This window comes from Panulirus ornatus, chromosome 29 (assembly GCF_036320965.1).
Source record: "Panulirus ornatus isolate Po-2019 chromosome 29, ASM3632096v1, whole genome shotgun sequence".
Taxonomy (NCBI): Eukaryota; Metazoa; Arthropoda; class Malacostraca; order Decapoda; family Palinuridae; genus Panulirus; species Panulirus ornatus.
The window spans coordinates 20,199,873-20,224,014 of NC_092252.1; the positions used below are offsets into that span (position 1 = coordinate 20,199,873).

The window sequence follows — 24,142 nt, forward strand, 5'->3', positions numbered from 1 at the left end:
CCTTTCCCCACTCATTCTCTCCATGTGACCAAACCATTTCAAAACACCCTCTTCTGCTCTCTCAACCACACTCTTTTTATTTCCACACATCTCTCTCACCCTTACATTACTTACTAGATCAAACTACCTTACACCACATATTGTCCTCAAACATCTCATTTCCAGCACATCCACCCTCCTGCGCACAACTCTATCCATAGCCCACGCCTTGCAACCATACAACATTGTTGGAACCACTATTCCTTCAAACATACCCATTTTTGCTTTCCGAGATAATGTTCTCGACTTCCAAACATTCTTCAAGGCTCCCAGAATTTTCGCCCCCTCCCCCACCCTATGATTCACTTCCGCTTCCATGGTTTCATCTGCTGCCAGATCCACTCCCAGATATCTAAAACACTTTACTTCCTCCAGTTTTTCTCCATTCAAACTTACCTCCCAATTGACTTGACCCTCAACCCTACTGTACCTAATAACCTTGCTCTTATTCACATTTACTCTTAACTTTCTTCTTTCACACACTTTACCAAACTCAGTCACCAGCTTCTGCAGTTTCTTACATGAATCAGCCACCAGCGCTGTATCATCAGCGAACAACAACTGACTCGCTTCCCAAGCTCTCTCATCCACAACAGACTGCATACTTGCCCCTCTTTCCAAAACTCTTGCATTCTCCTCCCTAACAACCCCATCCATAAACAAATTAAACAACCATGGAGACATCACACACCCCTGCCGCAAACCTACATTCACTGAGAACCAATCACTTTCCTCTCTTCCTACACATACACATGCCTTACATCCTCGATAAAAACTTTTCACTGCTTCTAACAACTTGCCTCCCACACCATATATTCTTAAAACCTTCCACAGAGCATCTCTATCAACTCTATCATATGCCTTCTCCAGATCCATAAATGCTACATACAAATCCATTTGTTTTTCTAAGTATTTCTCACCTACATTCTTCAAAGCAAACACCTGATCCACACATCCTCTACCACTTCTGAAACCACACTGCTCCTCCCCAGTCTGATGCTCTGTACACGCCTTCACCCTCCCAATCAATACCCTCCCATATAATTTACCAGGAATACTCAACAAACTTATACCTCTGTAATTTGAGCACTCACTCTTATCCCCTTTGCCTTTGTACAATGGCACTATGCAAGCATTCCTCCAATCCTCAGGCACCTCACCATGAATCATACATACACTAAATAACCTTACCAAATAGTCAACAATACAGTCATCCCCCTTTTTTAATAAATTCCACTGCAATACCATCCAAACCTGCTGCTTTGCCGGCTTTCATCTTCCGTAAAGCTTTCACTACCTCTTCTCTGTTTACCAAATCATTTTCCCTAACCCTCTCGCTTTGCACACCACCTCGACCAAAACACCTTATATCTGCCGCTCTATCATCAAACACATTCAACAAACCTTCAAAATACTCACTCCATCTCCTTCTCACATCACCACTTCTTGTTATCACCTCCCCATTAGCCCCCTTCACTGAAGTTCCCATTTGCTCCCTTGTCTTATGCACTTTATTTACCTCCTTCCAAAACATCTTTTTATTTTCCCTAAAATTTAATGATACTCTCTCACCCCAACTCTCATTTGCCTTCTTTTTCACCTCTTGCACCTTTCTCTTGACCTCCTGCCTCTTTCTTTTATACCTCTCCCACTCATTTGCATTTTTTCCCTGCAAAAATCGTTCAAATGCCTCTCTCTTCTCTTTCACTGACAATCTTACTTCTTCATCCCACCACTCACTACCTTTTCTAATCAACCCACCTCCCACGCTTCTCATGCCACAAGCATCTTTTGCGCAAGCCATCACTGCTTCCCTAAATACATCCCATTCCTCCCCCACTCCCCTATATATTATATATATGAATGCAAAGGTGAGTAATGTGACAGTTTAGGGAATAATTGGTATACATGGGATGTTCAGTGTTGTAAATGGAAATAGTGAAGAGCTTGTAGATTTATGTGCTGAAAAAGGAATGGTGATTGGGAATACCTGGTTTAAAAAGCAAGATGTACATAAGTATACGTATGTAAGTAGGAGAGATGGCCAGAGAGCGTTATTGGATTACGTGTTAATTGACAGGCGCGCGAAAGAGAGACTTAGAGAGAGTTTTGGATGTTAATGTGCTGGGAGGTGCAACTGGAGGGATGTCTGATCATTATCTTGTGGAGGCTAAGGTGAAGATTTGTAGAGGTTTTCAGAAAAGAAGAGTGAATGTTGGGGTGAAGAGGGTGGTGAGAGTAAGTGAGCTTGGGAAGGAGACTTGTGTGAGGAAGTACCAGGAGAGACTGAGTACAGAATGGAAAAAGGTGAGAACAATGGAAGTAAGGGGAGTGGAGGAGGAATGGGATGTATTTAGGGAATCAGTGATGGATTGCGCAAAAGATGCTTGTGGCATGAGAAGATTGGGAGGTGGGTTGATTAGAAAAGGTAGTGAGTGGTGGGATGAAGAAGTAAGATTATTAGTGAGAGAGAAGAGAGAGGCATTTGGACGATTTTGCAGTGAAAAAATGCAATTGAGTGGGAGATGTATAAAAGAAAGAGACAGGAGGTCAAGAGAAAGGTGCAAGAGGTGAAAAAGAGGGCAAATGAGAGTTGGGGTGAGAGAGTATCATTAAATTTTAGGGAGAATAAAAAGATGTTCTGGAAGGAGGTAAATAAAGTGCGTAAGACAAGGGAGCAAATGGGAACTTCACTGAAGGGCGCAAATGGGGAGGTGATAACAAGTAGTGGTGATGTGAGAAGGAGATGGAGTGAGTATTTTGAAGGTTTGTTGAATGTGTTTGATGATAGAGTGGCAGATATAGGGTGCTTTTGGTCGAGGTGGTGTGCAAAGTGAGAGGGTTAGGGAAAATGATTTGGTAAACAGAGAAGAGGTAGTAAAAGCTTTGCGGAAGATGAAAGCCGGCAAGGCAGCAGGTTTGGATGGTATTGCAGTGGAATTTATTAAAAAAGGGGGTGACTGTATTATTGACTGGGTGGTAAGGTTATTTAATGTATGTATGACTCATGGTGAGGTGCCTGAGGATTGGCAGAATGCTTGCATAGTGCCATTGTACAAAGGGAAAGGGAACAAAGGTGAGTGCTCAAATTACAGAGGTATAAGTTTGTTGAGTATTCCTGGTAAATTATATGGGAATGTATTGATTGAGAGGGTGAGGGCATGTACAGAGCATCAGATTGGGGAAGAGCGTTGTGGTTTCAGAATTTGTAGAGGATGTGTGGATCAGTTGTTTGCTTTGAAGAATGTATGTGAGAAATACTTAGAAAAGCAAATGGATTTGTATGTAGCATTTATGGATCTGGAGAAGGCATATGATAGAGTTGATAGAGATGCTCTGTGGAAGGTATTAAGAATATTTGGTGTGGGAGGCAAGTTGTTAGAAGCAAAGTTTTTATTGAGGATGTAAGGCATGTGTATGTGTAGGAAGAGAGGAAAGTGATTGGTTCTCAGTGAATGTAGGTTTGTGGCAGGGGTGGGTGATGTCTCCATGGTTGTTTAATTTGTTTATGGATGGGGTTGTTAGGGAGGTTAATGCAAGAGTTTTGGAAAGAGGGGCAAGTATGCAGTCTGTTGTGGATGAGAGATCTTGGGAAGTGAGTCAGTTGTTGTTTGCTGTTGATACAGTGCTGGTGGCTGATTCATGTGAGAAACTGCAGAAGTTGGTGACTGAGTTTAGTAAAGTGTGTGAAAGAAGAAAGTTGAGAGTAAATGTGAATAAGAGCAAGGTTATTAGGTACAGTAGGGTTGAGGGTCAAGTCAATTGGGAGGTAAGTTTGAATGGAGAAAAACTGGAGGAAGTGAAGTGTTTTAGATATCTGGGAGTGGATCTGGCAGCGGATGGAACCATGGAAGCAGAAGTGAATCATAGGGTGGGGGAGGGCGCGAAAATTCTGGGAGCCTTGAAGAATGTATGGAAGTCAAGAACATTATCTCGGAAAGTAAAAATGGGTATGTTTGAAGGAATAGTGGTTCCAACAATGTTGTATGGCTGCAAGGCGTGGGCTATGGATAGAGTTGTGTGCAGGAGGGTGGATGCGCTGGAAATGAGATGTTTGAGGACAATATGTGGTATGAGGTGGTTTGATCGAGTAAGTAATAATTGGGTAAGAGAGATGTGTGGTAATAAAAAGAGTGTGGTTGAGAGAGCAGAAGAGGGTGTTTTGAAATGGTTTGGTGGAAATCCTCCCCTCTCGTTTTTTTTTTAATTTTACCAAAAGAAGGAACAGAGAAGGGGGCCAGGTGAGGATTTTCCCTCTAAGGCCAGTCCTCTGTTCTTAACGCTACCTCGCAAATGCGGGAAATGGCGTAATCGTATGAAAAATATATATAATATATTATATATATATATATATCTATATATATATTATAGATTATATATATATTATATATTATAGATTTGTTATTTATTATTATTTTGCTTTGTTGCTGTCTCCTGCGTTAGCGAGGTAGCGCAAGGGGAAACAGACAAGAATGGGCCCAACCTGCCCACATACATTGTAATACATACACGTCCACACACGCAAAGATACATACCTTATTACATTCAAAGTACAATACATATACACACACAGAACATTATATATATACAACACGTACACAATTATACTGTCTGCCTTTATTTGTTCAATTGCCCCCTCGCACACATGGAATAACAAACCCCCTTCCCCCTCATGTGTTTGCGAGGTAGCGCTAGGAAGACTCAAAGGCCCCATTTCGTTTAACACTCAGTCTCTAGCTTGTCAATGTAATAATGCACGAAACCATGCTCCTTTCCACATCCAGGCCCACACTTTCCATGGTTTTACTCCAGATGCTTCACATGCCCTGGTTCATCCATTCGACAGCACGTCGACCCCGGTATACCACATCGTTCCAATTCACTCGGTTCTTGCATGTCTTTCACCTCCTGGCATGTTCAGGCCCCGATCACTCAATAATAAAAAAATCTTTTTCACTCATCCTTCCACTCCCAATTTGGTTCTCCATTCTCCTCGTCCCTCACCTCTGACAACATATATCCTCTCTTGGTATCCTTTCCCCACCTCATTCTCTCCATGTGACCAAACCATTTCAAAACACCTCTTCTGCTCTCTCAACCACACTCTTTTTATTTCCACACATCTCTCTCACCTTACATTACTTACTAGATCAACTACCTTACACCAATATTGTCCTCAAACATCTCATTTCCAGCACATACCCTCCTGCGAAACAACTCTATCATAGCCACGCCTTGCAACCATACACATTGTTGGAACCATATTCTTCAACTACCCATTTTTGCTTTCCGAGATAATGTTCTCGAATTCCAAACATTCTTCAAGGCTCCCAGGAATTTTCGCCCCCTCCCCACCCGATGATTCACCTTCCGCTTCCATTGGTTTCTTCTGCTGCCAGATCATCCCAGTATCTAAAACACTTTACTTCCTCCAGTTTTCTCCTTTCAAACTTACCTCCAATTGGACTTGACCCTCAACCCTACTGTACCTAATAACCTTGCCTTTATTCATTTACACTTAAATATCTTCTTTCACACACTTTACCAAATCAGTCACCAGCTTCTTGCCGGTTTCTACATTGATATCCAGCCACCAGGCTGTAATCATCGCGAACCAATCAACTGACTCGCTTCCCAAGCTCTCTCATCCACAACAGACTGCATACTTGCCCCTCTTTCAAACTCTTGCATTCTCCTCCCTAACAACCCCCCTCCATAAAACAAATTAAACAACCATGGAGACATCACACACCCCTGCCGCAAACCTACATACACTGATAACCAATCACTGTCCTCTCTTCCTTTACCTACACATTGCCTTCAATCCTCGATAAAAACTTTTCACTGCTTCTAAAAACTTGCCTCCACACTATATCTTTAAAACTTACACAGAGATCTCTATAACTCTATCATATGCTTCTCCAGATCCATAAAATTGCTACATACAAATCCATTTGTTTTTCTAAGTATTTCTCACCTACATTCTTCAAAGCAAACACCTGATCCACACATCCTCTACCACTTCTGAAAACCTCCACTGCTCCTCCCCAGTCTGATGCTCTGTCACGCTTCACTCCTCCCAATTCAATACCCTCCCATAATAATTTCCCAGGATTATCAACAAACTTATACCTCTGTAATTGAGGCACTCACTCTTATCCCCTTTGCCTTTGTTACAATGGCACTATGAAGCACTTCCTCAATCCTCAGCACCTCACCATGAATTCATCATACACTAAATAACCGTACCAAATAGTCAACCAAACAGTCACCCCTTTTTTTTTAAATTAAATTCTCCACTGCACTACCGTCCAAACCTGCTGGCCTTTGCCGGCTTTCATCTTCCGTAACGCTTTCCACTACCTCTTCTCTGTTTACCAAATCATTTTCCCTAACCCTCTCGCTTTGCACACCACTCGACCAAAACACCTTATATCTGCCGCTCAATCATTCAAACACATTCAACAAACCTTCAAAATACTCACTCCATCTCCTTCTCACATCACCACTTTTGTTTTCACCTCCCCATTAGCCCCCTTCAGGTGTTCCCATTTGATCCCTTGTCTTATGCACTTTATTTACCTCCTTCCAAAACATCTTTTTATTTTCCCTCTAAAATTTAATGATACTCTCTCACCCCAACTCTCATTTGCTTCTTTTTCACCTCTTGCACCTTTCTCTTGACTCTGCTCTTTTTTTATACTCTCCACTCATTTGCATTTTTTCCTGCAAAAATCGTTAAAATGCCTCTCTTCTTTCTCTTTCACTGACAATCTTACTTCTTCATCCACCACTCACTACCTTTTCTAATTCAACCCCACTCCCACGCTTCTCACTGCACAAGCATCTTTTGCGCAAGCCATCCTCTGCTTCCCTAAATAATTTCCCATTCCTCCCCCACTCCCTATCTATTATAATATATGATGCAAATGTGAGTAATGTGACAGTTTAGGGAATAATTGGTATAATGGGAGATGTTCAGTGTTGTAAATGGAGAATAGTGAAGAGCTTGTAGATTTACATGTGCTGAAAAAGGATGGTGAACGGGGAATACCTGGTTTTAAAAAGCAAGTGTACATAAAGTATACGTATAAACGTAGGAGAGATGGCCAGGAGAGGTTATGGATTCGTGTTAATTGACAGAGCGCGCGAAAGAGAGACTTAGAGCGAGTTTTGCTATGTTAATGTTGCCTAGGGAGGTTGCTGCAACTGGAGGGATGTATGATACATTCTTAGTGGAGGTACTAGGTTGAAGATTTGTAGGAGGTTTTAAGAAAAAGAAGAGTGAAGTTGGGGTTTGAAGAGAGTGGGTGAGCAGGTACGTGGTTTTGAGAGTAAGTTGAGCTTGGGAAGGAGGGACTTGTGAAGGCCACCCACTACACAGTACCAGGAGAGACTGAGTACAGAATGGAAAAAGGTTTGTTAGGAGAATTGAGAGCTGAGAGAACAATGGAGAGTAAGGGGATAAAGTTTTGAGAGTAGTGGGAGGAGGAATAAATGGGTGTATATAGGAAATGAAAATGGGATGTATTTAGGGAAATCAGTGATGGATTTCGCATCAAAAGATGGCGTTTTTGTGTTGGCATGAGAAGATTGGTGAGGAGGGTTTGATAGAAAAGGTAAGTGATAGGTGGGGATGAAGAAAAAAAGAGTAGGATTATTAGGTTGTTCGAGGCGAGAATGAAGGAGAAGGAGAGAAAGAGAGAGGCTCAATTTGACGATTTTGCAGTGAAAAAAAGCAATTTGGTGGGAGAAGTATAAAAGGAAAGGAGACAGGAGGTCAAGAGAAAATGTGCAAGAGGTGGGAAAAAAGAGGGAAAATGAAGAGTGGGGTGAGAGAGTATCATTAAATTTTGGGAGGAATAAAAAGATGTTCTGGAAGGAGGTGGGTAAATAAAGGGGTTAAAAGACAAGGGGCGAATGGGGGGGGAACTTCACTGCTGAAGGTGCGCAACAAATAAAATGGGGAGGGTTGGTGATAACAAGTAGTTAGTGGGTTGATGTAGTTGAGAAGGAGATGGATGAGTGACGTTTAGTTAGTAGTGAAGTGAGTATTTTGAAGGTTTGTTGAATGTGTTTGATTGATTAGAGATGGCAGCTTTAGATTAGGTGTTGTTTTGGTTCGAGGTGGTGTGATTGCCAAAGTTGAGAGGGTTAGCTCGGAAAATAGGAAAAAGGGAAAATGATTGGTAAACGAGAAGAGGTAGGTAAAAGTTTCGGGAAGATTTGAAAGCGGCAAGGCAGCAGGTTTGGATGGTATTGCAGTCCGTGGGTATAAATTATTAAAAGGGGGTTGGTGGGTCTGATGTATTTTGGTAGGGGTGACTGGGTGACTGTAATTATTGACTGGGTGGTAGTTATTTAAATGTATGTATGACTCATGGTGAGGATGCCTGAGGTAGGCAGACAGAATGCTTGCCCCCCCCCCCATAGTGCCATTGTACAAGGGAAAGGGAACAAAGGTGAGTGCTCAAATTACCGAGGTATAAGTTTGTTGGAGTATTCCAGGTAAATTATATGGGAATGTATTGATTGAGAGGGTGAAGGGCATGTACAGAGCATCCGAATGGGTCATAAAGAAAGGCGTTGTGGTTCAGCATTTGTAGAGATGTGTGGAATCAGTTGTTGCTTTGAAGAATGTATGTGTGAAATACTTAGGAAAAGCAAATGGATTTGTATGTAGCATTTATGGATCTGGAGAAGGCATTAAATGATAGAGTTGATAGGAGATGCTCTGTGGAAGGTATTAAGAATATTTGGTGTGGGAGGCAAGTGTTTAGAAGCAAAGTTTTTTATTTGAGATGTAAGGCATGTGTGTGTAGGAATGAGAGGAAAGGAATGGTTTCTCAAGTGAATGTAGTTTGTGGCAGGGGTGGGTGATGTCTTCATGGTTTGGTTTAATTTGTTTATGGATGGGGTTGTTAGGGAGGTTAATGCAGAGTTTTGGAGAGGGCAAGTATGCGTCTGTTGTGGCTGAGATTTCTTGGGAAGTGATGAGTCAGTTGTGTTTTGCTGTTGATACAGTGTGGTGGCTGATTCATGTGAGAAACTGCAGACTTGGTTGACTGAAAGTTTAGAAGTGTGGTGAAAGAAAGAAGAAAGATGAGAGTAAATGTGAATAAGAGCAAGGTTATTAGGTACAGTAGGGTTGAGGGTCAAGGTCAAATGGGCAGGGGTAAGTTTGAATGGAGAAAAAAACTTGGAGGAAGTGAAGTGTTTTAGATATCTGGGAGTGGAACTGCAGCGGATGGAACCCCTGGAAGCGGAAGTGAATCATTGGGGTGGGGCTTGAGGGCGCCCGAAAAATCTGGGAGCCTTGAAGAATGTATGGAAGTCAAGAACATTATCTCGGAAAGTAAAAATGGGTGATGTTTGAAGGAATAGTGGTTCAACAATGTTGTATGGCTGATTGCAAGGCGTTTTGTGGGCAATGGATTTAGAGTTTGTTGTGTGCAGGAGGAGTGGATGTGCCTGGAAATGAGATGTTTGAGGACAATAAGTGGTAGGAGGTGGTTTTTTTGATCGAGTAAGTAATATTGGGTAGAGAGATGTGTGGTAATAAAAGGAGTGTGGTTGAGAGAGAAGAAGAGGGTGTTTTGAAAAATGGTTTGGTCACATCATCCCTCACTCACCACAACCTATCTGTAGCCCATGCCTCTCAACCATTTAAAACATTGTTGGAACCACTATTCCTTGGAATATATACCCCTTTTTTGCTCTCCGAGATAACTTTCCGCCTTCCACCAGTCTTCATTGCTCCCAGAATGCTAACTTTCTCCTTTCACACACTTTTTCAACCTCAATCACCAACCTCTGCATGTTCCTCATTCAAATCCAGCCACCATTGCTGTATTAGTGGTGTTCTTTTTTACGTGAACAAACAATGACTACGTCTCAGGCCCTCTTTATTCCCTGGCAAATTCCTACTACATCACTCTCCAAGTATTGCATTTTCCTCTTTACCACACCCATCCATAAACAAATTAAACAACACATGGAGACATCACGCACCCATGCAACAAACAACATTCACGATAACCAGTCACTTTCCTCTCTCCTACTTGTACACATGCCTTACAACCTTGATAAAAACTTTTCACTGTTTCTAGCAACTTGCCTCCCATACCATATATTCTTAATACCTTCCACAGAGCATCTCTATCAACTCTATCATAAGCCTTCTCCAGATCCATAAATGGTACATACAAATCCGTTTGCTTTTCCAAGTTTTTCTCACATACATTCTTCAAAGCAAACAACTGATCCACACATCCTCTCCCACTTCTGAAGCCACACTGCTTTTCCCCAATCTGATGCTCTGTACATGCCTTCACCCTCTCAATCAATACCCTCCCATATAACTTCCCAGGAATACTCAACAAACTTATACCTCTGTAATTTGAGCACTCACCTTTATCCCCTTTGCCTTTGTACAATGGCACTGTGCATGCATTCTGCCAATTCTTAGGCCCCTCACCATGAGTCATACATACATTAAATAACCTTACCAACCAGTCAACAGCACAGTCACCCCCTTTTTTTTTATAAATTTCACAGCAGTACCATCCAAACCCGCTGCCTTGCCGGCTTTCATCTTCTGCAATGCTTTTACTACCTCTTCTCTGTTTATGAAATCATTCTCCCTAGCCCTCTCACTTTGCACACCACCTCGACTAAAACACCCTATATCTGGCACTCTATCATCAAACGCATTCGACAAACCTTCAAAATACTCACTCCATCTCCTTCTCACATCACCACTACTTGTTATCACCTCCCCATTTGCCCCCTTCACTGATGTTCCCATTTGTTCCCTTGTCTTATGCACTTTATGTACCTCCTTCCAAAACGTCTTTTTATTCTCCCTAAAATTTAATGATAATCTATCGCCCCAACTCTCATTTGCCCTCTTTTTCACCTCTTGCACCTTTCTCTTGACCTCCTACCTCTTTCTTTTATACATCTCCCAGTCATTTGCATTATTTCCCTGCAAAAATTGTCCAAATGCCTCTTTCTTCTCTTTCACTAATAATATTACTTCATCATCCCACCACTCACTACCCTTTCTAATCTGCCCACCTCCCACGCTTCTCATGCCACAAGCATCTTTTGCGCAAGCCGTCATTGCTTCCCTAAATACATCCCATTCCTCCCCCACTCCCTTTACTTCCTTTGTTTTCATCTTTTTCCATTCTGTACTCAGTCTCTCCTGGTACTTCCTCACACAAGTCTCCTTCCCAAGCTCACTTACTCTCACCACTCTCTTCACCCCAACATTCTCTATTCTTTTTTAGAAAACCTCTACAAATCTTCACCTTTGCCTCCACAAGATAATGATCAAACATCCCTCCAGTTGCACCTCTCTGCATATTAACATCCAAGTGTCTCTTTCGTGCACCTATCAGTTAACACGTTATCCAATAGCGCTCTCTGGCCATCTCTCCTACTTACATATGTATACTTTTGTATATCTCTCTTTTTACCTACACAGACATATATATATATATGTTTATTTATATTCATATGGTAAATTATATGGGAGGGTATTGATTGAGAGGGTGAAGGCATGTACAGAGCATCAGATTGGGGAAGAGCAGTGTGGTTTCAGAAGTGGTAGAGGATGTGTGGATCAGGTGTTTGCTTTGAAGAATGTATGTGAGAAATACTTAGAAAAGCAAATGGATTTGTATGTAGCATTTATGGATCTGGAGAAGGCATATGATAGAGTTGATAGAGATGCTCTGTGGAAGGTATTAAGAATATATGGTGTGGGAGGCAAGTTGTTAGAAGCAGTGAAAAGTTTTTATCAAGGATGTAAGGCATGTGTATGTGTAGGAAGAGAGGAAAGTGATTGGTTCTCAGTGAATGTGGGTTTGCGGCAGGGGTGTGTGATGTCTCCATGGTTGTTTAATTTGTTTATGGATGGGGTTGTTAGGGAGGTGAATGCAAGAGTTTTGGAAAGAGGGGCAAGTATGAAGTCTGTTGTGGATGAGAGAGCTTGGGAAGTGAGTCAGTTGTTGTTCGCTGATGATACAGCGCTGGTGGCTGATTCATGTGAGTAACTGCAGAAGCTGGTGACTGAGTTTGGTAAAGTGTGTGAAAGAAGAAAGTTAAGAGTAAATGTGAATAAGAGCAAGGTTATTAGGTACAGTAGGGTTGAGGGTCAAGTCAATTGGGAGGTTAGTTTGAATGGAGAAAAACTGGAGGAAGTAAAGTGTTTTAGATATCTGGGAGTGGATCTGGCAGCGGATGGAACCATGGAAGCGGAAGTGAATCATAGGGTGGGGGAAGGGGCGAAAATCCTGGGAGCCTTGAAGAATGTGTGGAAGTCGAGAACATTATCTCGGAAAGCAAAAATGGGTATGTTTGAAGGAATAGTGGTTCCAACAATGTTGTATGGTTGCGAGGCATGGGCTATGGATAGAGTTGTGTGCAGGAGGGTGGATGTGCTGGAAATGAGATGTTTGAGAACACTGTGTGGTGTGAGGTGGTTTGATCGAGTAAGTAATGTAAGGGTAAGAGAGATGTGTAGAAATAAAAAGAGCGTGGTTGAGGGAGCAGAAGAGGGTGTTTTGAAATGGTTTGGTCACATGGAGAGAATGAGTGAGGAAAGATTGACCAAGAGGATATATGTGTCGGAGGTGGAGGGAACGAGGAGAAGTGGGAGACTAAATTGGAGGTGGAAAGATGGAGTGAAAAAGATTTTGTGTGATCGGGGCCTGAACATGCAGGAGGGTGAAAGGAGGGCAAGGAATAGAGTGAATTGGATCGATGTGGTATACCGGGGTTGACATGTTGTCAGTGAATTGAATCAGGGCATGTGAAGCGTCTGGGGTAAACCATGGAAAGTTGTGTGGGGCCTGGATGTGGAAAGGGAGCTGTGGTTTCGGGCATTATTGCGTGGCAGCTAGAGACTGAGTGTGAACGAATGGGGCCTATGTTGTCTTTTCCTAGTGCTACCTCGCACACATGAGGGGGGAGGGGGATGGTATTCCATGTGTGGCGAGGTGGCGATGGGAGTGAATGGGGGCAGACAGTGTGAATTGTGTGCATGGGTATATATATATGTGTCTGTGTGTGTATATATATGTGTACATTGAGATGTATAGGTATGTATATTTGCGTGTGTGGACGTGTGTGTGTGTATACATTGTGTATGGGGGTGGGTTGGGCCATTTCTTTTGTCTGTTTCCTTGCACTACCTCGCAAACGTGGGAGACAGCGACAAAGCAAAATAAATATGAAAATATTTATATATATGTATATATATATATATATTTATATTATCCCTGGGGATAGGGGAGAAAGAATACTTCCCACGTATTCCCTGCGTATCGTAGAAGGCGACTAAAAGGGGAGGGAGCGGGTGGCTGGAAATCCTCCCCTCTCGTTTTTTTTTTAATTTTCCAAAAGAAGGAACAGAGAAGGGGGCCAGGTGAGGATTTTCCCTCTAAGGCCCAGTCCTCTGTTCTTAACGCTACCTCGCAAATGCGGGAAATGGCGAATCGTATGAAAAATATATATATATATATATATATATATATATATATATATATATATATATATATATATATATATATATATATATATATATTTATTTATTTATTATTATTTTGCTTTGTTGCTGTCTCCTGCGTTAGCGAGGTAGCGCAAGGAAACAGACAAAAGAATGGCCCAACCTGCCCACATACACATGTATATACATACACGTCCACACACGCAAATATACATACCTATACATCTCAATGTACACATACATATACACACACAGACATATACATATATACACACGTACACAATTCATACTGTCTGCCTTTATTTGTTCACATTGCCCCCTCGCCACACATGGAATAACAACCCCTTCCCCCTCATGTGTGCGAGGTAGCGCTAGGAAGACACCAAAGGCCCCATTCGTTAACACTCAGTCTCTAGCTGTCATGTAATAATGCACCGAAACCACAGCTCCCTTTCCACATCCAGGCCCCACACACTTTCCATGGTTTACTCCAGATGCTTCACATGCCCTGGTTCAATCCATTGACAGCACGTCGACCCCGGTATACCACATCGTTCCAATTCACTCTGTTCCTTGCATGTCTTTCACCCTCCTGCATGTTCAGGCCCCGATCACTCAAAATCTTTTTCACTCCATCCTTCCACCTCCAATTTGGTCTCCCACTTCTCCTCGTTCCCTCCACCTCTGACACATATATCCTCTTGGTCAACCTTTCCCCACTCATTCTCTCCATGTGACCAAACCATTTCAAAACACCCTCTTCTGCTCTCTCAACCACACTCTTTTTATTTCCACACATCTCTCTCACCCTTACATTACTTACTAGATCAAACTACCTTACACCACATATTGTCCTCAAACATCTCATTTCCAGCACATCCACCCTCCTGCGCACAACTCTATCCATAGCCCACGCCTTGCAACCATACAACATTGTTGGAACCACTATTCCTTCAAACATACCCATTTTTGCTTTCCGAGATAATGTTCTCGACTTCCAAACATTCTTCAAGGCTCCCAGAATTTTCGCCCCCTCCCCCACCCTATGATTCACTTCCGCTTCCATGGTTTCATCTGCTGCCAGATCCACTCCCAGATATCTAAAACACTTTACTTCCTCCAGTTTTTCTCCATTCAAACTTACCTCCCAATTGACTTGACCCTCAACCCTACTGTACCTAATAACCTTGCTCTTATTCACATTTACTCTTAACTTTCTTCTTTCACACACTTTACCAAACTCAGTCACCAGCTTCTGCAGTTTCTTACATGAATCAGCCACCAGCGCTGTATCATCAGCGAACAACAACTGACTCGCTTCCCAAGCTCTCTCATCCACAACAGACTGCATACTTGCCCCTCTTTCCAAAACTCTTGCATTCTCCTCCCTAACAACCCCATCCATAAACAAATTAAACAACCATGGAGACATCACACACCCCTGCCGCAAACCTACATTCACTGAGAACCAATCACTTTCCTCTCTTCCTACACATACACATGCCTTACATCCTCGATAAAAACTTTTCACTGCTTCTAACAACTTGCCTCCCACACCATATATTCTTAAAACCTTCCACAGAGCATCTCTATCAACTCTATCATATGCCTTCTCCAGATCCATAAATGCTACATACAAATCCATTTGTTTTTCTAAGTATTTCTCACCTACATTCTTCAAAGCAAACACCTGATCCACACATCCTCTACCACTTCTGAAACCACACTGCTCCTCCCCAGTCTGATGCTCTGTACACGCCTTCACCCTCCCAATCAATACCCTCCCATATAATTTACCAGGAATACTCAACAAACTTATACCTCTGTAATTTGAGCACTCACTCTTATCCCCTTTGCCTTTGTACAATGGCACTATGCAAGCATTCCTCCAATCCTCAGGCACCTCACCATGAATCATACATACACTAAATAACCTTACCAAATAGTCAACAATACAGTCACCCCCTTTTTTAATAAATTCCACTGCAATACCATCCAAACCTGCTGCTTTGCCGGCTTTCATCTTCCGTAAAGCTTTCACTACCTCTTCTCTGTTTACCAAATCATTTTCCCTAACCCTCTCGCTTTGCACACCACCTCGACCAAAACACCTTATATCTGCCGCTCTATCATCAAACACATTCAACAAACCTTCAAAATACTCACTCCATCTCCTTCTCACATCACCACTTCTTGTTATCACCTCCCCATTAGCCCCCTTCACTGAAGTTCCCATTTGCTCCCTTGTCTTATGCACTTTATTTACCTCCTTCCAAAACATCTTTTTATTTTCCCTAAAATTTAATGATACTCTCTCACCCCAACTCTCATTTGCCTTCTTTTTCACCTCTTGCACCTTTCTCTTGACCTCCTGCCTCTTTCTTTTATACCTCTCCCACTCATTTGCATTTTTTCCCTGCAAAAATCGTTCAAATGCCTCTCTCTTCTCTTTCACTGACAATCTTACTTCTTCATCCCACCACTCACTACCTTTTCTAATCAACCCACCTCCCACGCTTCTCATGCCACAAGCATCTTTTGCGCAAGCCATCACTGCTTCCCTAAATACATCCCATTCCTCCCCCACTCCCCTATATATTATATATATGAATGCAAAGGTGAGTAATGTGACAGTTTAGGGAATAATTGGTATACATGGGATGTTCAGTGTTGTAAATGGAAATAGTGAAGAGCTTGTAGATTTATGTGCTGAAAAAGGAATGGTGATTGGGAATACCTGGTTTAAAAAGCAAGATGTACATAAGTATACGTATGTAAGTAGGAGAGATGGCCAGAGAGCGTTATTGGATTACGTGTTAATTGACAGGCGCGCGAAAGAGAGACTTAGAGAGAGTTTTGGATGTTAATGTGCTGGGAGGTGCAACTGGAGGGATGTCTGATCATTATCTTGTGGAGGCTAAGGTGAAGATTTGTAGAGGTTTTCAGAAAAGAAGAGTGAATGTTGGGGTGAAGAGGGTGGTGAGAGTAAGTGAGCTTGGGAAGGAGACTTGTGTGAGGAAGTACCAGGAGAGACTGAGTACAGAATGGAAAAAGGTGAGAACAATGGAAGTAAGGGGAGTGGAGGAGGAATGGGATGTATTTAGGGAATCAGTGATGGATTGCGCAAAAGATGCTTGTGGCATGAGAAGATTGGGAGGTGGGTTGATTAGAAAAGGTAGTGAGTGGTGGGATGAAGAAGTAAGATTATTAGTGAGAGAGAAGAGAGAGGCATTTGGACGATTTTGCAGTGAAAAAATGCAATTGAGTGGGAGATGTATAAAAGAAAGAGACAGGAGGTCAAGAGAAAGGTGCAAGAGGTGAAAAAGAGGGCAAATGAGAGTTGGGGTGAGAGAGTATCATTAAATTTTAGGGAGAATAAAAAGATGTTCTGGAAGGAGGTAAATAAAGTGCGTAAGACAAGGGAGCAAATGGGAACTTCACTGAAGGGCGCAAATGGGGAGGTGATAACAAGTAGTGGTGATGTGAGAAGGAGATGGAGTGAGTATTTTGAAGGTTTGTTGAATGTGTTTGATGATAGAGTGGCAGATATAGGGTGTTTTGGTCGAGGTGGTGTGCAAAGTGAGAGGGTTAGGGAAAATGATTTGGTAAACAGAGAAGAGGTAGTAAAAGCTTTGCGGAAGATGAAAGCCGGCAAGGCAGCAGGTTTGGATGGTATTGCAGTGGAATTTATTAAAAAAGGGGGTGACTGTATTATTGACTGGGTGGTAAGGTTATTTAATGTATGTATGACTCATGGTGAGGTGCCTGAGGATTGGCAGAATGCTTGCATAGTGCCATTGTACAAAGGGAAAGGGAACAAAGGTGAGTGCTCAAATTACAGAGGTATAAGTTTGTTGAGTATTCCTGGTAAATTATATGGGAATGTATTGATTGAGAGGGTGAGGGCATGTACAGAGCATCAGATTGGGGAAGAGCGTTGTGGTTTCAGAATTTGTAGAGGATGTGTGGATCAGTTGTTTGCTTTGAAGAATGTATGTGAGAAATACTTAGAAAAGCAAATGGATTTGTATGTAGCATTTATGGATCTGGAGAAGGCATATGATAGAGTTGATAGAGATGCTCTGTGGAAGGTATTAAGAATATTTGGTGTGGGAGGCAAGTTGTTAGAAGCAAAGTTTTTATTGAGGATGTAAGGCATGTGTATGTGTAGGAAGAGAGGAAAGTGATTGGTTCTCAGTGAATGTAGGTTTGTGGCAGGGGTGGGTGATGTCTCCATGGTTGTTTAATTTGTTTATGGATGGGGTTGTTAGGGAGGTTAATGCAAGAGTTTTGGAAAGAGGGGCAAGTATGCAGTCTGTTGTGGATGAGAGATCTTGGGAAGTGAGTCAGTTGTTGTTTGCTGTTGATACAGTGCTGGTGGCTGATTCATGTGAGAAACTGCAGAAGTTGGTGACTGAGTTTAGTAAAGTGTGTGAAAGAAGAAAGTTGAGAGTAAATGTGAATAAGAGCAAGGTTATTAGGTACAGTAGGGTTGAGGGTCAAGTCAATTGGGAGGTAAGTTTGAATGGAGAAAAACTGGAGGAAGTGAAGTGTTTTAGATATCTGGGAGTGGATCTGGCAGCGGATGGAACCATGGAAGCAGAAGTGAATCATAGGGTGGGGGAGGGCGCGAAAATTCTGGGAGCCTTGAAGAATGTATGGAAGTCAAGAACATTATCTCGGAAAGTAAAAATGGGTATGTTTGAAGGAATAGTGGTTCCAACAATGTTGTATGGCTGCAAGGCGTGGGCTATGGATAGAGTTGTGTGCAGGAGGGTGGATGTGCTGGAAATGAGATGTTTGAGGACAATATGTGGTATGAGGTGGTTTGATCGAGTAAGTAATAATTGGGTAAGAGAGATGTGTGGTAATAAAAAGAGTGTGGTTGAGAGAGCAGAAGAGGGTGTTTTGAAATGGTTTGGTCACATCCACCCTCCTCCACACAACCCTATCTGTAGCCCATGCCTCACAACCATATAACATTGTAGGAACCACTATTCCTTGAAATATACCCCTTTTTTGCTCTCCGAGATAACTTTCTCGCCTTCCACACAGTCTTCAATGCTCCCAGAATTCTCAACTTTCTCCTTTCACACACTTTTCCAACCTCAATCACCAACCTCTGCAGTTCCTCATTCAAATCAGCCACCATTGCTGTATTAGTGGTGAACAACAACTGACTCACTTCTCAGGCCCTCTTATCCCTGACAAATTCCCTACTCATCACTCTCCAACGCTCTTGCATTTACCTCTTTAACCACCCCATCCATAAACAAATTAAACAACCATAGGGATATCACACACTACTTCTATCAGCATCCCTTTCACACCATATACTATTAAGCCCTTTGACAAAGGATCTCTCTCAACTCTATCATATGCCTCCTCCAGATCCAGAAATGCCACATACAAATCCATCTGATTTTTTAAGTATTTGTCATACACATTTTTCAAAGCAAACACATGATCCACACATCCTCTTCCACTTCTGAAACCACACTGCTCCTCCCCAATCTGATGCTTTGTACATGCCTTCATCCTCTCAATCAATACCCTCCCATATAATTTCCCAGGAATACTCAACAAACTTATGCCTCTGTAGTTTGAACACTCACCTTTATCCCCCTTTTCCTTTGTACAGTGGCACTATGCATGCATTCCACCAATCCTCAGGCACTTCACCATGATCCATACATACATTGAATATCCTTATCAACCAGTCAACAACACCGTCATCCCCTTTCTTAATAAATTCAACTGCAGTACCATCCAAACCTACCACCTTGCCAGATTTCATCTTTCTGCAAAGCTTTCACTACCTCTTCTCTCTTAACCGAACCATTCTCCCTGACCCTCTCGCTTCACACACCTCCCTGACCTAAGCACCCTACATCTGCCTCTCTATCATTAAACAGATTTAACAGACCATCAAAATACTCACTCCATCTCCTTTTGACTTCATCACTACTTGTTATTACTTTCCCCCTTACCCCTTCACCAATGTTTCCATTTGTTCTCTTGCCTTATGCACGTTATTCACCTCCTTCCAAAACATCCTTTTATTCACCATAAAGTTTAATGATACTCTCTCACCCCAACTCTCATCTGCCCTCTTTTTCAACTCTTGCCCCTTCCTCTTGATCAGCCACTTTCTTTTATACATCTCCCAGTCATCGCACTCCTCCTTTGTATTGTCCAAATGCCTCTCTTTTCTTTTTTTACTAACAACTTTACTTCTTCATTCCACCACTCATTGCGCTTTCTAATCTGCTCACCTCCCACCTTTCTCATGCCACTTGCATATTTTGCACATGCCATCACTGATTTTCTAAATACATTCCTCACCCACTCCCCTCATGTCATTTGCTCTCACCTTTTGCCATTTTACACTCACTCTTCCTTTGTACTTCCTCACACAAGTGTCTTTTCCAAGCTCCCTTACTATCACCACTCTCTTCCCAAAATTTTCTTTTTTGCAAACCTATACAAATCTTCACCTTTTCCTCCATAAGATACTGATCAGACATCCTTCCAACTGCCCCTCTCAGCACATTAACATCCAGAAGTCCCTCTTTTTCATGCCTATCAATTAACATGTAATCCAATGATGCCCTTTGACCATCTTTCCTACACACATACGTATACTTATGTATATCTCTCTTTTTAAACAAGGTATTCCCAATCACCAGTCTTTTTTCAGCACACAAAATTGCAAGCTCCTCACCATTTCTTTTCACAACATTGCATACCTCATGTACACCAATTATATCCTCAGCTGCCACAGTGCTCACCTTCGCTTTTAAATCACCCATCACTAATACCCTTTCTCGTGCATCAAAGCTGCTGACGCACTCACTCAGCTGATCCTAAAATACTTGCCTCTCATGATCTTTCTTCTTGTGACCAGTCCATAAGCACCAGTAATCACTTATCTCTCTCCATCCACTTTCAGTTTTACCCACATCAATCTAGAATTTATTTTCTTGTACTCTATCTCACTCTTCCACAACTCCTGCTTCAGGAGTAGTGCTACTCCTTCCTTAGCTCTTGTCCCCTCACCAACCCCTGACTTTACTTAGTAGACTTTCCCAGATCATTCTTCCCCTTTACCCTTGAGCTTTGTTCCAACAATATTATATGGTTGTGAGGCATGGGCTGTAGATAGAGTTGTACGGAGGAGGATGGATGTGTTGAAAATGAAAGTTTGAGGACAATGTGTGGTGTGAGGTGGTTTGATTAAGTAATGAAAGGGTAAGTGAGATGTGTGGTAATAAAAAGATAGCAGGGAATTATTTTAACTAAATAACAGGATATCAGTTCATTCAAATTGAATTAGAATCCTGATAAGGCATCAGACTTGACCATCTTATAGTCTTTGGCTAACAAAGCCCCTCATACTTGATCTATTATTTCCTGCATTAGTGTGGTAGTGCTAGGAACAGATGAGGAAAGGCCACATTCACTCACATCCATTCCCTAGCTGTTATGTTTAGTGCACCAAAACCATAGTGTCATATCCACAACTGGGCCCCACAGACCTTGCCATGTTTTACCTTGGCCACTTTACATGCCCTGGTTAAGTCATTGACAGCATGTCAACCCTGTGCACACCTGTAAACCTCCTGCATGTTCAGGTCCTGATCACTCAAAATCTTTTTCACTCTTTCCTTCCATCTCCAGTTCAGTATCTCCCATCTTCTTCCCTCCATTTCTGATACATATATCCTCTATGTTAACCTTTGTTTGCTTATTCTCTCCATATGTCCATATCATTTCAGAACACCTTCATCAGCTCTCTCCACCACACTCTGGTTATTACCACACCTCTCTCTTACCCTCATCTATAGCCCATGCCTTGTATCCAGATAGTATTGTTGGGACTGCATATCTGTTTTTGCCCTCCCACACAAAGATATCTATTTCCATGCATTCCTCAGTGCTCCCAGAACCTTCACACCCTCACCCACCCTATGACTCATTTCCACCTCCATGGTTCCATTCACTGCCATGTCCAATCCCAGGTATCTTAGAAGCTTTATTCCCTCCAGTTTAACTCATTTGAACTTACACCCCAATTATCTTGTCCCTCAATCCTACTGAACTTAATATCCTTGCTTTTACTCACATTTACTCTCAGCTGCATACCTTCACACACTCTTCCTAACTCAGTCAGCATCTAATGCAGTTTCTCAGTCAAATTTGCAGGTAGTGTTGATTCTCTTTCCAGGCCCCCTCATCCCTTATAGACTGCATACTCGTCCCTCTCTCCAAGATTCTCGAATTTACTTCTCTCACCACCCTGTCCATAAACATATTTAACAGCCGTGGTGACATCACACACCCTTGCCCTCACTTAGAACCACTCATGCCTTTCACTTTTGATGAAATTTTCTTCGAGATTCCAACAGCTTTTCTTTTAACCTCTCGCTCTCCTCTCTTCCTATTCATACTCATGCCTTGCAGCATTGGTAAAAAGTTCTCATTTCTAGCAGCTATCCCCAACACTATATATCTATAAGCCTTCCACAAGGCATCTATCAGCACTATTGTATACATTCTCCAGATTAATAAATGTTACATACAAATCCATCTGTTTCTTCAACTATTTCTGACAAATCCCTTAACCACCAAACACCTGATCCACACATACTGTACCACTTCTGAAACCACAGTGTTCCTCCCCAATCTTACTCTGTATGTGCCTTCACCGTCTCAGTCTTTACTCTCTCATTCAACTTACCAGGTACACTCAACAAACTTATACCTCTGTAGTTTAAACACTTGCCTTTATCCCTGTGCCTTTATACAATGGTACCCAGATACCCTCAGGCTCCTTACCATGATCCAGATATTAATTGAAAATCATAACTGACCAATCATCAGCACAGTCACCCGCTTTATGAAGAAATTCAAGTGCACTACCATCCACTCCAACCATGTTTTACATTTCATCTTTTGTAAGACTTTCACCACCTCTTCTCTCCATGAAACCATTCTTCATGACTCTCACTTCGCATACCACCGTGACTGAAACACCCTACATCTACCACACTGTCACCAAAAACATTAAACAGTCCTTTAAAATACTCACCTCATCATGTCCTCTTTTCATCACTACCTGTTACCACTTCCCCTTTTGACCCTTTCACTTGTGTTTCCATTTGTACTCTTATTTTACACATATTATTAACCTCCTTCCAAAACATCTTATTCTCCTTAAAGTTTACCAGTACTCGATCATTTCAACTGTCATCAGCCCTCTTTTTCATCCTCTGCTCCCTCCCTTTGACGGAACTTTGTGACCACAAAATTTAGCAAGGGTCACTTCCACAATCATTAATATCTCAAAGCATCAGCTCTCCTCCTTACATCTTGTGGAAAGATTGAGGTGTATGTATGTTGTTATATAGTGTAAATATTAAGGGTTTTAAGGGTAAGAGCAAGGACTTTGGTTGTCAGTAGAAGGCAGGTGACATATTCAGTGCATGTAATAAAAGAAAAGTAATGGGTAACAACATTTATTATTACTTATTAATGTATATTCAGGTGATGAGTATTAGTCAGTATGACATATTGACTGTATTCTTCCTTTTACCAGACTGCAAAACTGGTGAAGTTTGTTTGACTGATGGCTACAAACTTGCTGCACGTTACATCCTCCACACTGTTGGTCCTCGCTACAATATCAAGTATCACACTGCTGCTGAAAGTGCCCTTCATTACTGTTATAGGTAAGCTCTCCAATTTCTGTCTTCTACAGGGATTTTTTTTATTCTTGATATTTATTTATAATTTTTATTTTTCTTTGTCGCTGTCTCCTGCGTTTGCGAGATAGTGCAAGGAAACAGACGAAAGAAATGGCCCAACCCACCCCCATACACAATGTATATACATACACGTCCACACACGCAAATATACATACCTATACATCTCAATGTACACATATATATACACACACAGACACATACATACATACCCATGCACACAATTCACACTTGTCTGCCTTTATTCATTCCCGTCGCCACCTCGCCACACATGGAATACCATCCCCCTCCCCCCTCATGTGTGCGAGGTAGCACTAGGAAAAGACAACAAAGGCCCCATTCGTTCACACTCAGTCTCTAGCTGTCATGCAATAATGCCCGAAACCACAGCTCCCTTTCCACATCCAGGCCTCACACAACTTTCCATGGTTTACCCCAGACGCTTCACATGCCCTGATTCACTCCACTGACAGGACGTCAACCCCGGAATACCACATTGATCCAGTTCACTCCATTCCTTGCCCTCCTTTCACCCTCCTGCATGTTCAGGCCCCGATCACACAAAATCTTTTTCACTCCATCTTTCCACCTCCAATTTGGTCTCCCACTTCTCCTCGTTCCCTCCACCTCCGACACGTATATCCTCTTGGTCAATCTTTCCTCACTCATTCTCTCCATGTCCCCAAACCATTTCAAAGCACCCTCTTCTGCTCTCTCAACCACGCTCATTTTATTTCCACACATCTCTCTTACCCTTACATTACTTACTCGATCAAACCACCTCACACCATACATTGTCCTCAAACATCTCATTTCCAGCACA

General features: G+C 42.1%; 1 protein-coding gene across 1 annotated transcript in view; it reads left to right on the forward strand.

Moving 5' to 3' along the window:
- The window catches only part of Gdap2 (ganglioside induced differentiation associated protein 2), a 695,029-nt gene that overhangs the window by 42,030 nt on the left and 628,857 nt on the right, over positions 1–24,142 (forward strand). The window contains exon 4 of the mRNA XM_071679390.1: positions 23,154–23,286. Coding sequence (XP_071535491.1) covers positions 23,154–23,286 — 133 coding nt within the window. The remainder of the gene's footprint in view (positions 1–23,153; positions 23,287–24,142) is intronic.